General features: G+C 28.6%; 2 protein-coding genes across 3 annotated transcripts in view; one reads left to right on the top strand and one right to left on the bottom strand.

Moving 5' to 3' along the window:
• Positions 1 to 349, top strand: part of LOC144002091 (fibroblast growth factor receptor 1-A-like) — a 63,051-nt gene extending 62,702 nt beyond the window's left edge. For both annotated transcript variants that reach the window (XM_077496982.1, XM_077496981.1), the window contains one exon: positions 82 to 349. In XM_077496982.1, coding sequence (XP_077353108.1) covers positions 82 to 162 — 81 coding nt within the window. In that variant the 3' untranslated portion in view covers positions 163 to 349. The remainder of the gene's footprint in view (positions 1 to 81) is intronic.
• Positions 350 to 467: 118 nt separating this feature from the next.
• Positions 468 to 15,776, bottom strand: part of LOC144002102 (stanniocalcin-like) — a 20,134-nt gene continuing 4,825 nt past the window's right edge. The window contains exons 5-6 of the mRNA XM_077497006.1: positions 944 to 1,155; positions 468 to 866 (exon numbers count right to left, since the gene is read on the bottom strand). Of these exons, the coding sequence (XP_077353132.1) occupies positions 575 to 866; positions 944 to 1,155 (504 nt within the window). The 3' untranslated portion in view covers positions 468 to 574. The remainder of the gene's footprint in view (positions 867 to 943; positions 1,156 to 15,776) is intronic.

Raw genomic sequence — 15,776 nt, 5'->3', positions numbered from 1 at the left:
ACTTCCCTTTCTGTTGTTGTTGCATTGTTAGCTAGTTAGCATTTAGCATTTTCAAAACGAGCACTTTGATTTTGTCCGCAGGACTACCTGGACTTGTCTGCCCCCCTCATCCAGATCCAGAATCTTCCAATGGGCTCCTGTTCCTCGACTAACCCATCGTAGACATGCTCGTGGCTCATCATCGTCGTCATCATCATCACCATCACCAGTCAGGAGGCGGAGCTTCAAAGCTGGAGGGTGTTTCTTGTTTATAATGTGTGTAAATATGAGTTAAGTGAATTCAGTTTCACTTCTTTCTGTCCCCTTTCTTCTTTAAAGAATGAAATAAACATTTGGAATTGAATTGAAATGTGCGGGACGGTCCTTTATTTTTTTTTCTGGTTGCCATACACCATTGATTGGCATTTTGCAGTGTTTTTGTTGCCCTCCGGTGGCCGGTGAAGGGATTGCACACATCAAAGACCATCTCAATGCATCAAGGTTTTTATTTGGTGGACAAAAAAGTAGCACTGCGACGCTTGGCGACCGGCACCAAGACGGCGCATAAATTAGCGGAAAGAGGAAAAGAAATGTTCTAGCGGCTGGCAGGCCCCGCCTCCCGGTCGTCCAGCGAGCGCTTGCGGGCGAAGAGGTGGGTGGGGTCGCGACCCCGGAAGCCCGGCTGCACGTTGAAGACGGGCACGCTGCGCCAGCCGGACGGGTCGTCGAACTGGGCGGCGGCCCGGCCCGCCTCGCACTCTTTGTTGCCGACCATCTGCAGGAAGGTCTCCATGTCGGGACCCAAACGTCCCAGCAGGCCCGAACGCACCGCCGCCACCGTGGCCTCGTCGCACGCCTGCAGCGTCTGCAGGAGCGTGCTGTAGTACCTGCAAACAAAAATCCAAACCAAACAGGTGAGTGGCACGTTGGCATCCTGCGTTGTGGCCTGCGTCGTCGTGGCAACCTGTTGGGGAAGTGCGCGGGCACTTGCACGACGTCGCCGAACGCTTGCGGGTTGGAGCGCGCCACGCCGCAGATGTCGTGCGCGACGAAGCACTCCTCCTGCACCTCGGCGATCATCCGCTGGAAGATGTTGCAGCGGCGGATGGTCTGGAAGACTTTGCTGCCGATGCCCTGCGCGACGCACTGCAGACTCTTCTTCACAAACGTCTTGCCCTGAGAGAACAAATAAAAAAACAAAACACGCATCAGACGACTTCCATGTTTTGAGCTGCTTGCGTTGTCAAATTATGGGGAAGGTTCACATCAAGCTTTCAAAGGTGGGGTAGTAAAAAAAAAATAATAATAATATATTTTTTTTTAAACGACCATGTATAGTAAGGCGTTTTTTTTTGTTTTTTTAAACGACCATGTATAGTAAGGCGTTTTTTTGGTTTTTTTTTTTAAACGACCGTAAGGTATTTTTTTTAAACGACCATGTATAGTAAGGCGTTTTTTTTTTTTTTTTTTTAAACGACCATGTATAGTAAGGTTTTTTTTTTAAACGACCATGTATAGTAAGGCGTTTTTTTGTTTTTTGTTTTTTTAAACGACCATGTATAGTAAGGCGTTTTTTTTTTTTTTTTAAACGACCATGGATAGTAAGGCGTTTTTTTTTTTTTTTTTAAAACGACCATGTATAGTAAGGCGTTTTTTTTTTTTTTTTAAACGACCATGTATAGTAAGGCGTTTTTTTTTTTTTTTTAAACGACCATGTATAGTAAGGCGTTTTTTTTGTTTTTTTTAAACGACCATGTATAGTAAGGCGTTTTTTTTTTTTTTTAAACGACCATGTATAGTAAGGCTTTTTTTTTTTTTTTTAAACGACCATGTATAGTAAGGCGTTTTTTTTTTTTTTTTTAAACGACCATGTATAGTAAGGCGTTTTTTTTTTTTTTTTAAACGACCATGTATAGTAAGGCGTTTTTTTTTTTTTTTAAACGACCATGTATAGTAAGGCGTTTTTTTTTTTTTTTTAAACGACCATGTATATTAAGGCGTTTTTTTTTGTTTTTTTAAAACGACCATGTATAGTAAGGCGTTTTTTGTTTTTTTTTAAAACGACCATGTATAGTAAGGCGTTTTTTTTTTTTTTTTAAAACGACCATGTATAGTAAGGCGGGTTTTTTTGTTTTATAACGACCATGTATAGTAAGGCGTTTTTTTTTTTTGTTTTTTTAAACGACCATGTATAGTAAGCCGTTTTTTTTTTTTTTTAAGCGACCATGTATAGTAAGGCGTTTTTTATTTTTTTAAACGACCATGTATAGTAAGGCGTTTTTTTTTTTTTTTAAACGACCATGTATAGTAAGGCATTTTTTTTTTTTTTTAAACGACCATGTATAGTAAGGCGTTTTTTTTTTTTTTTTTTTTAAACGACCATGTATAGTAAGGCGTTTTTTTTTTTTTTTTAAACGACCATGTATAGTAAGGCGTTTTTTTTTTTGTTAAAAAAACGACCATGTATAGTAAGGCGTTTTTTTTTTTTTTTGAAAAACGACCATGTATAGTAAGGCGTTTTTTTGTTTTTTTTTAAACGACCATGTATTGTAAGGCGTTTTTTTGTTTTTTTTAAGCGACCATGTATAGTAAGGCGTTTTTTATTTTTAAAAACGACCATGTATAGGAAGGCATTTTTAATTTTTAAAAACGACCATGTATAGTAAGGCGTTTTTTTGTATTTTTTTTAAACGACCATGTATAGTAAGGCGTTTTTTTGTATTTTTTTTAAACGACCATGTATAGTAAGGCGTTTTTTTGTATTTTTTTTAAACGACCATGTATAGTAAGGCATTTTTTATTTTTAAAAACGACCATGTATAGTAAGGCGTTTTTTTGTATTTTTTTTAAACGACCATGTATAGTAAGGCATTTTTTATTTTTAAAAACGACCATGTATAGTAAGGCGTTTTTTGTTTTTTTTTAAACGACCATGTATAGTAAGGCGTTTTGTTTTTTTTAAACGACCATGTATAGTAAGGCATTTTTTTTAAAACGACCATGGATAGTAAGGCGTTTTTTTTTTTTTTTTAAACGACCATGTATAGTAAGGCGTTTTTTTTTTTTTTTTAAACGACCATGTATAGTAAGGCATTTTTTTGTATTTTTTTTAAACGACCATGTATAGTAAGGCGTTTTTTTTTATTTTTAAAAACGACCATGTATAGTAAGGCGTTTTTTTTTTTTTTTTTAAGCGACCATGTAAGGCGTTTTTTTTTTTTTAAACGACCATGTATAGTAAGGCGTTTTTTTTTTTTTTTTTAAACGACCATGTATAGTAAGGCGTTTTTTTGTTTTTTTTAAGCGACCATGTATAGTAAGGCATTTTATTTTTTTAAACGACCATGTATAGTAAGGCGTTTTTTGTTTTTTTTTAAACGACCATGTATAGTAAGGCATTTTTTATTTTTAAAAACGACCATGTATAGTAAGGCGTTTTTTTGTATTTTTTTTAAACGACCATGTATAGTAAGGCGTTTTTTGTTTTTTTTTAAACGACCATGTATAGTAAGGCGTTTTTTTTTTTTTTTTAAGCGACCATGTATAGTAAGGCGTTTTTTTTTTTTTTTTTAAGCGACCATGTATAGTAAGGCGTTTTTTTTTTTTTTAAACGACCATGTAAAGGAAGGCATTTTTTATTTTTAAAAACGACCATGTATAGTAAGGCGTTTTTTTTTTTTAAAAACGACCATGTATAGTAAGGCGTTTTTTTGTATTTTTTTTAAACGACCATGTATAGTAAGGCGTTTTTTTTTTTTTTTTTAAGCGACCATGTATAGTAAGGCATTTTTTATTTTTAAAAACGACCATGTATAGTAAGGCGTTTTTTTGTATTTTTTTTAAACGACCATGTATAGTAAGGCGTTTTTTTTTTTTTTTTAAGCGACCATGTATAGTAAGGCGTTTTTTTTTTTTTTTAAACGACCATGTAAAGGAAGGCATTTTTTATTTTTAAAAACGACCATGTATAGTAAGGCGTTTTTTTTTTTTTTTTAAGCGACCATGTAAGGCGTTTTTTTTTTTTTTAAACGACCATGTATAGTAAGGCGTTTTTTTTTTTTTTTTAAACGACCATGTATAGTAAGGCGTTTTTTTTTTTTAAAAACGACCATGTATAGTAAGGCGTTTTTTTGTATTTTTTTTAAACGACCATGTATAGTAAGGCGTTTTTTTTTTTTTTTTTAAGCGACCATGTATAGTAAGGCATTTTTTATTTTTAAAAACGACCATGTATAGTAAGGCGTTTTTTTGTATTTTTTTTAAACGACCATGTATAGTAAGGCGTTTTTTTTTTTTTTTTTAAGCGACCATGTATAGTAAGGCGTTTTTTTTTTTTTTTAAACGACCATGTAAAGGAAGGCATTTTTTATTTTTAAAAACGACCATGTATAGTAAGGCGTTTTTTTTTTTTTTTTTAAGCGACCATGTAAGGCGTTTTTTTTTTTTTTAAACGACCATGTATAGTAAGGCGTTTTTTTTTTTTTTTTTAAACGACCATGTATAGTAAGGCGTTTTTTTTTTTTTTTTTTAAACGACCATGTATAGTAAGGCATTTTATTTTTTTAAACGACCATGTATAGTAAGGCGTTTTTTTTTTTTTTTTAAACGACCATGTATAGTAAGGCATTTTTTATTTTTAAAAACGACCATGTATAGTAAGGCATTTTATTTTTTTAAACGACCATGTATAGTAAGGCGTTTTTTTTTTTTTTTTAAACGACCATGTATAGTAAGGCGTTTTTTTTTTTTTTTTAAACGACCATGTATAGTAAGGCATTTTTTATTTTTAAAAACGACCATGTATAGTAAGGCATTTTATTTTTTTAAACGACCATGTATAGTAAGGCATTTTTTATTTTTAAAAACGACCATGTATAGTAAGGCGTTTTTTTTTTTTTTTAAAACGACCATGTATAGTAAGGCGTTTTTTTTTTTTTTTTAAACGACCATGTATAGTAAGGCGTTTTTTTGTATTTTTTTTAAACGACCATGTATAGTAAGGCATTTTTTATTTTTAAAAACGACCATGTATAGTAAGGCGTTTTTTTTTTTTTTTTAAACGACCATGTATAGTAAGGCGTTTTTTTTTGTTTTTTTTTAAACGACCATGTATAGTAAGGCGTTTTTTTTTTTTTTTAAACGACCATGTATAGTAAGGCGTTTTTTTTTGTTTTAAAACGACCATGTATAGTAAGGCGTTTTGTTTTTTTTAAACGACCATGTATAGTAAGGCATTTTATTTTTTTAAACGACCATGTATAGTAAGGCGTTTTTTTGTATTTTTTTTAAACGACCATGTATAGTAAGGCATTTTTTATTTTTAAAAACGACCATGTATAGTAAGGCGTTTTTTTTTTTTTTTTAAACGACCATGTATAGTAAGGCGTTTTTTTTTTTTTTTTAAACGACCATGTATAGTAAGGCGTTTTTTTTTTTTTTTTAAACGACCATGTATAGTAAGGCGTTTTTTTGTTTTTTTTAAACGACCATGTATAGTAAGGCGTTTTTTTTTTTTTTTTAAACGACCATGTATAGTAAGGCTTTTTTTTTTTTTTTTAAACGACCATGTATAGTAAGGCGTTTTTTTTTTTTTTTTTAAACGACCATGTATAGTAAGGCGTTTTTTTTTTTTTTTAAACGACCATGTATAGTAAGGCGTTTTTTTTTTTTTTTTAAACGACCATGTATATTAAGGCGTTTTTTTTTGTTTTTTTAAAACGACCATGTATAGTAAGGCGTTTTTTGTTTTTTTTTAAAACGACCATGTATAGTAAGGCGTTTTTTTTTTTTTTTTTAAACGACCATGTATAGTAAGGCGGGTTTTTTTGTTTTATAACGACCATGTATAGTAAGGCGTTTTTTTTTTTTGTTTTTTTAAACGACCATGTATAGTAAGCCGTTTTTTTTTTTTTTTTAAGCGACCATGTATAGTAAGGCATTTTTTTTTTTTTTTAAACGACCATGTATAGTAAGGCATTTTTTTTTTTTTTTAAACGACCATGTATAGTAAGGCGTTTTTTTTTTTTTTTTTTTTTAAACGACCATGTATAGTAAGGCGTTTTTTTTTTTTTTTTAAAACGACCATGTATAGTAAGGCGTTTTTTTTTTTTTTTTTAAACGACCATGTATAGTAAGGCGTTTTTTTTTTTGTTAAAAAAACGACCATGTATAGTAAGGCGTTTTTTTTTTTTTTTGAAAAACGACCATGTATAGTAAGGCGTTTTTTTGTTTTTTTTTAAACGACCATGTATTGTAAGGCGTTTTTTTGTTTTTTTTAAGCGACCATGTATAGTAAGGCGTTTTTTATTTTTAAAAACGACCATGTATAGGAAGGCATTTTTAATTTTTAAAAACGACCATGTATAGTAAGGCGTTTTTTTGTATTTTTTTTAAACGACCATGTATAGTAAGGCGTTTTTTTGTATTTTTTTTAAACGACCATGTATAGTAAGGCGTTTTTTTGTATTTTTTTTAAACGACCATGTATAGTAAGGCATTTTTTATTTTTAAAAACGACCATGTATAGTAAGGCGTTTTTTTGTATTTTTTTTAAACGACCATGTATAGTAAGGCATTTTTTATTTTTAAAAACGACCATGTATAGTAAGGCGTTTTTTTTTTTTTTTTAAACGACCATGTATAGTAAGGCGTTTTGTTTTTTTTAAACGACCATGTATAGTAAGGCATTTTTTTTAAAACGACCATGGATAGTAAGGCTTTTTTTTTTTTTTTTAAACGACCATGTATAGTAAGGCGTTTTTTTTAAAACGACCATGTATAGTAAGGCGTTTTTTTTTTTTTTTAAACGACCATGTATAGTAAGGCATTTTTTTGTATTTTTTTTAAACGACCATGTATAGTAAGGCGTTTTTTTTTATTTTTAAAAACGACCATGTATAGTAAGGCGTTTTTTTTTTTTTTTTTAAGCGACCATGTAAGGCGTTTTTTTTTTTTTAAACGACCATGTATAGTAAGGCGTTTTTTTTTTTTTTTTTAAACGACCATGTATAGTAAGGCGTTTTTTTGTTTTTTTTAAGCGACCATGTATAGTAAGGCATTTTATTTTTTTAAACGACCATGTATAGTAAGGCGTTTTTTGTTTTTTTTTAAACGACCATGTATAGTAAGGCATTTTTTATTTTTAAAAACGACCATGTATAGTAAGGCGTTTTTTTGTATTTTTTTTAAACGACCATGTATAGTAAGGCGTTTTTTGTTTTTTTTTAAACGACCATGTATAGTAAGGCATTTTTTATTTTTAAAAACGACCATGTATAGTAAGGCGTTTTTTTGTATTTTTTTTAAACGACCATGTATAGTAAGGCGTTTTTTTTTTTTTTTTTAAGCGACCATGTATAGTAAGGCATTTTTTATTTTTAAAAACGACCATGTATAGTAAGGCGTTTTTTTGTATTTTTTTTAAACGACCATGTATAGTAAGGCGTTTTTTTTTTTTTTTTTAAGCGACCATGTAAGGCGTTTTTTTTTTTTTTAAACGACCATGTATAGTAAGGCGTTTTTTTTTTTTTTTTAAACGACCATGTATAGTAAGGCGTTTTTTTTTTTTAAAAACGACCATGTATAGTAAGGCGTTTTTTTGTATTTTTTTTAAACGACCATGTATAGTAAGGCGTTTTTTTTTTTTTTTTTAAGCGACCATGTATAGTAAGGCATTTTTTATTTTTAAAAACGACCATGTATAGTAAGGCGTTTTTTTGTATTTTTTTTAAACGACCATGTATAGTAAGGCGTTTTTTTTTTTTTTTTTAAGCGACCATGTATAGTAAGGCGTTTTTTTTTTTTTTTAAACGACCATGTAAAGGAAGGCATTTTTTATTTTTAAAAACGACCATGTATAGTAAGGCGTTTTTTTTTTTTTTTTTAAGCGACCATGTAAGGCGTTTTTTTTTTTTTTAAACGACCATGTATAGTAAGGCGTTTTTTTTTTTTTTTTTAAACGACCATGTATAGTAAGGCGTTTTTTTTTTTTTTTTTTAAACGACCATGTATAGTAAGGCGTTTTTTTGTTTTTTTTAAGCGACCATGTATAGTAAGGCATTTTATTTTTTTAAACGACCATGTATAGTAAGGCGTTTTTTTTTTTTTTTTAAACGACCATGTATAGTAAGGCATTTTTTATTTTTAAAAACGACCATGTATAGTAAGGCATTTTATTTTTTTAAACGACCATGTATAGTAAGGCATTTTTTATTTTTAAAAACGACCATGTATAGTAAGGCGTTTTTTTTTTTTTTTTAAACGACCATGTATAGTAAGGCATTTTTTATTTTTAAAAACGACCATGTATAGTAAGGCGTTTTTTTGTATTTTTTTTAAACGACCATGTATAGTAAGGCGTTTTTTTTTTTTTTTTTAAGCGACCATGTATAGTAAGGCGTTTTTTTTTTTTTTTAAACGACCATGTAAAGGAAGGCATTTTTTATTTTTAAAAACGACCATGTATAGTAAGGCGTTTTTTTTTTTTTTTTTAAGCGACCATGTAAGGCGTTTTTTTTTTTTTTAAACGACCATGTATAGTAAGGCGTTTTTTTTTTTTTTTTTAAACGACCATGTATAGTAAGGCGTTTTTTTGTTTTTTTTAAGCGACCATGTATAGTAAGGCATTTTATTTTTTTAAACGACCATGTATAGTAAGGCGTTTTTTGTTTTTTTTTAAACGACCATGTATAGTAAGGCATTTTTTATTTTTAAAAACGACCATGTATAGTAAGGCGTTTTTTTGTATTTTTTTTAAACGACCATGTATAGTAAGGCGTTTTTTGTTTTTTTTTAAACGACCATGTATAGTAAGGCATTTTTTATTTTTAAAAACGACCATGTATAGTAAGGCGTTTTTTTGTATTTTTTTTAAACGACCATGTATAGTAAGGCGTTTTTTTTTTTTTTTTTAAGCGACCATGTATAGTAAGGCGTTTTTTTTTTTTTTTTAAGCGACCATGTATAGTAAGGCGTTTTTTTTTTTTTTTAAACGACCATGTATAGTAAGGCGTTTTTTTTTTTTAAAAACGACCATGTATAGTAAGGCGTTTTTTTGTATTTTTTTTAAACGACCATGTATAGTAAGGCGTTTTTTTTTTTTTTTTTAAGCGACCATGTATAGTAAGGCATTTTTTATTTTTAAAAACGACCATGTATAGTAAGGCGTTTTTTTGTATTTTTTTTAAACGACCATGTATAGTAAGGCGTTTTTTTTTTTTTTTTTAAGCGACCATGTATAGTAAGGCGTTTTTTTTTTTTTTTAAACGACCATGTAAAGGAAGGCATTTTTTATTTTTAAAAACGACCATGTATAGTAAGGCGTTTTTTTTTTTTTTTTTAAGCGACCATGTAAGGCGTTTTTTTTTTTTTTAAACGACCATGTATAGTAAGGCGTTTTTTTTTTTTTTTTTAAACGACCATGTATAGTAAGGCGTTTTTTTTTTTTAAAAACGACCATGTATAGTAAGGCGTTTTTTTGTATTTTTTTTAAACGACCATGTATAGTAAGGCGTTTTTTTTTTTTTTTTTAAGCGACCATGTATAGTAAGGCATTTTTTATTTTTAAAAACGACCATGTATAGTAAGGCGTTTTTTTGTATTTTTTTTAAACGACCATGTATAGTAAGGCGTTTTTTTTTTTTTTTTTAAGCGACCATGTAAAGGAAGGCATTTTTTATTTTTAAAAACGACCATGTATAGTAAGGCGTTTTTTTTTTTTTTTTTAAGCGACCATGTAAGGCGTTTTTTTTTTTTTTAAACGACCATGTATAGTAAGGCGTTTTTTTGTTTTTTTTTAAACGACCATGTATAGTAAGGCGTTTTTTTTTTTTTTTTTAAACGACCATGTATAGTAAGGCATTTTATTTTTTTAAACGACCATGTATAGTAAGGCGTTTTTTTTTTTTTTTTAAACGACCATGTATAGTAAGGCATTTTTTATTTTTAAAAACGACCATGTATAGTAAGGCATTTTATTTTTTTAAACGACCATGTATAGTAAGGCATTTTTTATTTTTAAAAACGACCATGTATAGTAAGGCGTTTTTTTTTTTTTTTTAAACGACCATGTATAGTAAGGCGTTTTTTTTTTTTTTTTAAACGACCATGTATAGTAAGGCATTTTTTATTTTTAAAAACGACCATGTATAGTAAGGCATTTTATTTTTTTAAACGACCATGTATAGTAAGGCATTTTTTATTTTTAAAAACGACCATGTATAGTAAGGCGTTTTTTTTTTTTTTTTAAACGACCATGTATAGTAAGGCGTTTTTTTTTTTTTTTTAAACGACCATGTATAGTAAGGCATTTTTTATTTTTAAAAACGACCATGTATAGTAAGGCGTTTTTTTTTTTTTTTAAAACGACCATGTATAGTAAGGCGTTTTTTTTTTTTTTTAAACGACCATGTATAGTAAGGCGTTTTTTTGTATTTTTTTTAAACGACCATGTATAGTAAGGCATTTTTTATTTTTAAAAACGACCATGTATAGTAAGGCGTTTTTTTTTTTTTTTTAAACGACCATGTATAGTAAGGCGTTTTTTTTTGTTTTTTTTTAAACGACCATGTATAGTAAGGCGTTTTTTTTTTTTTTTTAAACGACCATGTATAGTAAGGCGTTTTTTTTTGTTTTAAAACGACCATGTATAGTAAGGCGTTTTGTTTTTTTTAAACGACCATGTATAGTAAGGCATTTTATTTTTTTAAACGACCATGTATAGTAAGGCGTTTTTTTGTATTTTTTTTAAACGACCATGTATAGTAAGGCATTTTTTATTTTTAAAAACGACCATGTATAGTAAGGCGTTTTTTTTTTTTTTTTTAAACGACCATGTATAGTAAGGCGTTTTTTTTTTTTTTTTTTAAACGACCATGTATAGTAAGGCATTTTTTATTTTTAAAAACGACCATGTATAGTAAGGCGTTTTTTTGTTTTTTTTAAAAACGACCATGTATAGTAAGGCGTTTTTTTTTTTTTTTTAAACGACCATGTATAGTAAGGCTTTTTTTTTTTTTTTTTTTTAAACGACCATGTATAGTAAGGCGTTTTTTTTTGTTTTTTTTTTAAACGACCATGTATAGTAAGGCGTTTTTTTTTTTTTTTTTAAACGACCATGTATAGTAAGGCGTTTTTTTTTTTTTTTTAAACGACCATGTATAGTAAGGCGTTTTTTTGTTTTTTTTAAACGACCATGTATAGTAAGGCGTTTTTTTTTTTTTTTTAAACGACCATGTATAGTAAGGCTTTTTTTTTTTTTTTTAAACGACCATGTATAGTAAGGCGTTTTTTTTTTTTTTTTTAAACGACCATGTATAGTAAGGCGTTTTTTTTTTTTTTTTAAACGACCATGTATAGTAAGGCGTTTTTTTTTTTTTTTAAACGACCATGTATAGTAAGGCGTTTTTTTTTTTTTTTTAAACGACCATGTATATTAAGGCGTTTTTTTTTGTTTTTTTAAAACGACCATGTATAGTAAGGCGTTTTTTGTTTTTTTTTAAAACGACCATGTATAGTAAGGCGTTTTTTTTTTTTTTTTTAAACGACCATGTATAGTAAGGCGGGTTTTTTTGTTTTATAACGACCATGTATAGTAAGGCGTTTTTTTTTTTTGTTTTTTTAAACGACCATGTATAGTAAGCCGTTTTTTTTTTTTTTTTTAAGCGACCATGTATAGTAAGGCGTTTTTTATTTTTTTAAACGACCATGTATAGTAAGGCGTTTTTTTTTTTTTTAAACGACCATGTATAGTAAGGCATTTTTTTTTTTTTTTAAACGACCATGTATAGTAAGGCGTTTTTTTTTTTTTTTTTTTTAAACGACCATGTATAGTAAGGCGTTTTTTTTTTTTTTTTAAAACGACCATGTATAGTAAGGCGTTTTTTTTTTTTTTTTTAAACGACCATGTATAGTAAGGCGTTTTTTTTTTTGTTAAAAAAACGACCATGTATAGTAAGGCGTTTTTTTTTTTTTTTGAAAAACGACCATGTATAGTAAGGCGTTTTTTTGTTTTTTTTTAAACGACCATGTATTGTAAGGCGTTTTTTTGTTTTTTTTAAGCGACCATGTATAGTAAGGCGTTTTTTATTTTTAAAAACGACCATGTATAGGAAGGCATTTTTAATTTTTAAAAACGACCATGTATAGTAAGGCGTTTTTTTGTATTTTTTTTAAACGACCATGTATAGTAAGGCGTTTTTTTGTATTTTTTTTAAACGACCATGTATAGTAAGGCGTTTTTTTGTATTTTTTTTAAACGACCATGTATAGTAAGGCATTTTTTATTTTTAAAAACGACCATGTATAGTAAGGCGTTTTTTTGTATTTTTTTTAAACGACCATGTATAGTAAGGCATTTTTTATTTTTAAAAACGACCATGTATAGTAAGGCGTTTTTTTTTTTTTTTAAACGACCATGTATAGTAAGGCGTTTTGTTTTTTTTAAACGACCATGTATAGTAAGGCATTTTTTTTAAAACGACCATGTATAGTAAGGCGTTTTTTTTTTTTTTTTAAACGACCATGTATAGTAAGGCGTTTTTTTTAAACGACCATGTATAGTAAGGCATTTTTTTGTATTTTTTTTAAACGACCATGTATAGTAAGGCATTTTTTATTTTTAAAAACGACCATGTATAGTAAGGCGTTTTTTGTTTTTTTTTAAACGACCATGTATAGTAAGGCGTTTTGTTTTTTTTAAACGACCATGTATAGTAAGGCATTTTATTTTTTTAAACGACCATGTATAGTAAGGCGTTTTTTTTTTTTTTTTAAACGACCATGTATAGTAAGGCGTTTTGTTTTTTTTAAACGACCATGTATAGTAAGGCATTTTTTTTAAAACGACCATGTATAGTAAGGCGTTTTTTTTAAAACGACCATGTATAGTAAGGCGTTTTTTTTTTTTTTTTAAACGACCATGTATAGTAAGGCGTTTTTTTGTATTTTTTTTAAACGACCATGTATAGTAAGGCATTTTTTTGTATTTTTTTTAAACGACCATGTATAGTAAGGCATTTTTTATTTTTAAAAACGACCATGTATAGTAAGGCGTTTTTTTTTTTTTTTTAAACGACCATGTATAGTAAGGCGTTTTGTTTTTTTTAAACGACCATGTATAGTAAGGCATTTTATTTTTTTAAACGACCATGTATAGTAAGGCGTTTTTTTTTTTTTTTTAAACGACCATGTATAGTAAGGCATTTTTTATTTTTAAAAACGACCATGTATAGTAAGGCGTTTTTTTGTATTTTTTTTAAACGACCATGTATAGTAAGGCGTTTTTTTTTTTTTTTTAAGCGACCATGTATAGTAAGGCGTTTTTTTTTTTTTTTAAACGACCATGTAAAGGAAGGCATTTTTTATTTTTAAAAACGACCATGTATAGTAAGGCGTTTTTTTTTTTTTTTTTAAGCGACCATGTAAGGCGTTTTTTTTTTTTTTAAACGACCATGTATAGTAAGGCGTTTTTTTGTTTTTTTTAAGCGACCATGTATAGTCAGGCATTTTATTTTTTTAAACGACCATGTATAGTAAGGCGTTTTTTGTTTTTTTTTAAACGACCATGTATAGTAAGGCATTTTTTATTTTTAAAAACGACCATGTATAGTAAGGCGTTTTTTTGTATTTTTTTTAAACGACCATGTATAGTAAGGCGTTTTTTGTTTTTTTTTAAACGACCATGTATAGTAAGGCATTTTTTATTTTTAAAAACGACCATGTATAGTAAGGCGTTTTTTTGTATTTTTTTTAAACGACCATGTATAGTAAGGCGTTTTTTTTTTTTTTTTTAAGCGACCATGTATAGTAAGGCGTTTTTTTTTTTTTTTAAACGACCATGTAAAGGAAGGCATTTTTTATTTTTAAAAACGACCATGTATAGTAAGGCGTTTTTTTTTTTTTTTTTAAGCGACCATGTAAGGCGTTTTTTTTTTTTTTAAACGACCATGTATAGTAAGGCGTTTTTTTTTTTTTTTTTAAACGACCATGTATAGTAAGGCGTTTTTTTTTTTTAAAAACGACCATGTATAGTAAGGCGTTTTTTTGTATTTTTTTTAAACGACCATGTATAGTAAGGCGTTTTTTTTTTTTTTTTTAAGCGACCATGTATAGTAAGGCATTTTTTATTTTTAAAAACGACCATGTATAGTAAGGCGTTTTTTTGTATTTTTTTTAAACGACCATGTATAGTAAGGCGTTTTTTTTTTTTTTTTTAAGCGACCATGTATAGTAAGGCGTTTTTTTTTTTTTTTAAACGACCATGTAAAGGAAGGCATTTTTTATTTTTAAAAACGACCATGTATAGTAAGGCGTTTTTTTTTTTTTTTTTAAGCGACCATGTAAGGCGTTTTTTTTTTTTTTAAACGACCATGTATAGTAAGGCGTTTTTTTTTTTTTTTTTAAACGACCATGTATAGTAAGGCGTTTTTTTTTTTTTTTTTAAACGACCATGTATAGTAAGGCGTTTTTTTGTTTTTTTTAAGCGACCATGTATAGTAAGGCATTTTATTTTTTTAAACGACCATGTATAGTAAGGCGTTTTTTTTTTTTTTTTAAACGACCATGTATAGTAAGGCATTTTTTATTTTTAAAAACGACCATGTATAGTAAGGCATTTTATTTTTTTAAACGACCATGTATAGTAAGGCATTTTTTATTTTTAAAAACGACCATGTATAGTAAGGCGTTTTTTTTTTGTTTTAAAACGACCATGTATAGTAAGGCGTTTTTTTTTTTTTTTAAACGACCATGTATAGTAAGGCGTTTTTTTTTTTTTTTTAAACGACCATGTATAGTAAGGCATTTTTTATTTTTAAAAACGACCATGTATAGTAAGGCGTTTTTTTTTTTTTTTTAAACGACTATGTATAGTAAGGCGTTTTTTTTTTTTTTTTAAACGACCATGTATAGTAAGGCGTTTTTTTGTATTTTTTTTAAACGACCATGTATAGTAAGGCATTTTTTATTTTTAAAAACGACCATGTATAGTAAGGCGTTTTTTTTTTTTTTTTAAACGACCATGTATAGTAAGGCGTTTTTTTTTGTTTTTTTTTAAACGACCATGTATAGTAAGGCGTTTTTTTTTTTTTTTTAAACGACCATGTATAGTAAGGCGTTTTTTTTTGTTTTAAAACGACCATGTATAGTAAGGCGTTTTGTTTTTTTTAAACGACCATGTATAGTAAGGCATTTTATTTTTTTAAACGACCATGTATAGTAAGGCGTTTTTTTGTATTTTTTTTAAACGACCATGTATAGTAAGGCATTTTTTATTTTTAAAAACGACCATGTATAGTAAGGCGTTTTTTTTTTTTTTTTTAAACGACCATGTATAGTAAGGCGTTTTTTTTTTTTTTTTTTAAACGACCATGTATAGTAAGGCATTTTTTATTTTTAAAAACGACCATGTATAGTAAGGCGTTTTTTTGTTTTTTTTAAAAACGACCATGTATAGTAAGGCGTTTTTTTTTTTTTTTTAAACGACCATGTATAGTAAGGCTTTTTTTTTTTTTTTTTTTTAAACGACCATGTATAGTAAGGCGTTTTTTTTTGTTTTTTTTTTAAACGACCATGTATAGTAAGGCGTTTTTTTGTTTTTTTTAAAAACGACCATGTATAGTAAGGCGTTTTTTTTTTTTTTTTAAGCGACCATGTATAGTAAGGCGTTTTTTTTTTTTTTTTTTTAAACGACCATGTATAGTAAGGCATTTTTTATTTTTAAAAACGACCATGTATAGTAAGGCTTTTTTTTTTTTTTTTTTTTAAACGACCATGTATAGTAAGGCGTTTTTTTTTTTTTT

This window comes from Festucalex cinctus, chromosome 15 (genome assembly GCF_051991245.1).
Source record: "Festucalex cinctus isolate MCC-2025b chromosome 15, RoL_Fcin_1.0, whole genome shotgun sequence".
Lineage (NCBI taxonomy): Eukaryota > Metazoa > Chordata > Actinopteri > Syngnathiformes > Syngnathidae > Festucalex > Festucalex cinctus.
Note: the sequence above shows the minus strand (reverse complement) of the source record. Positions and strands in the feature narration are given on the sequence as shown.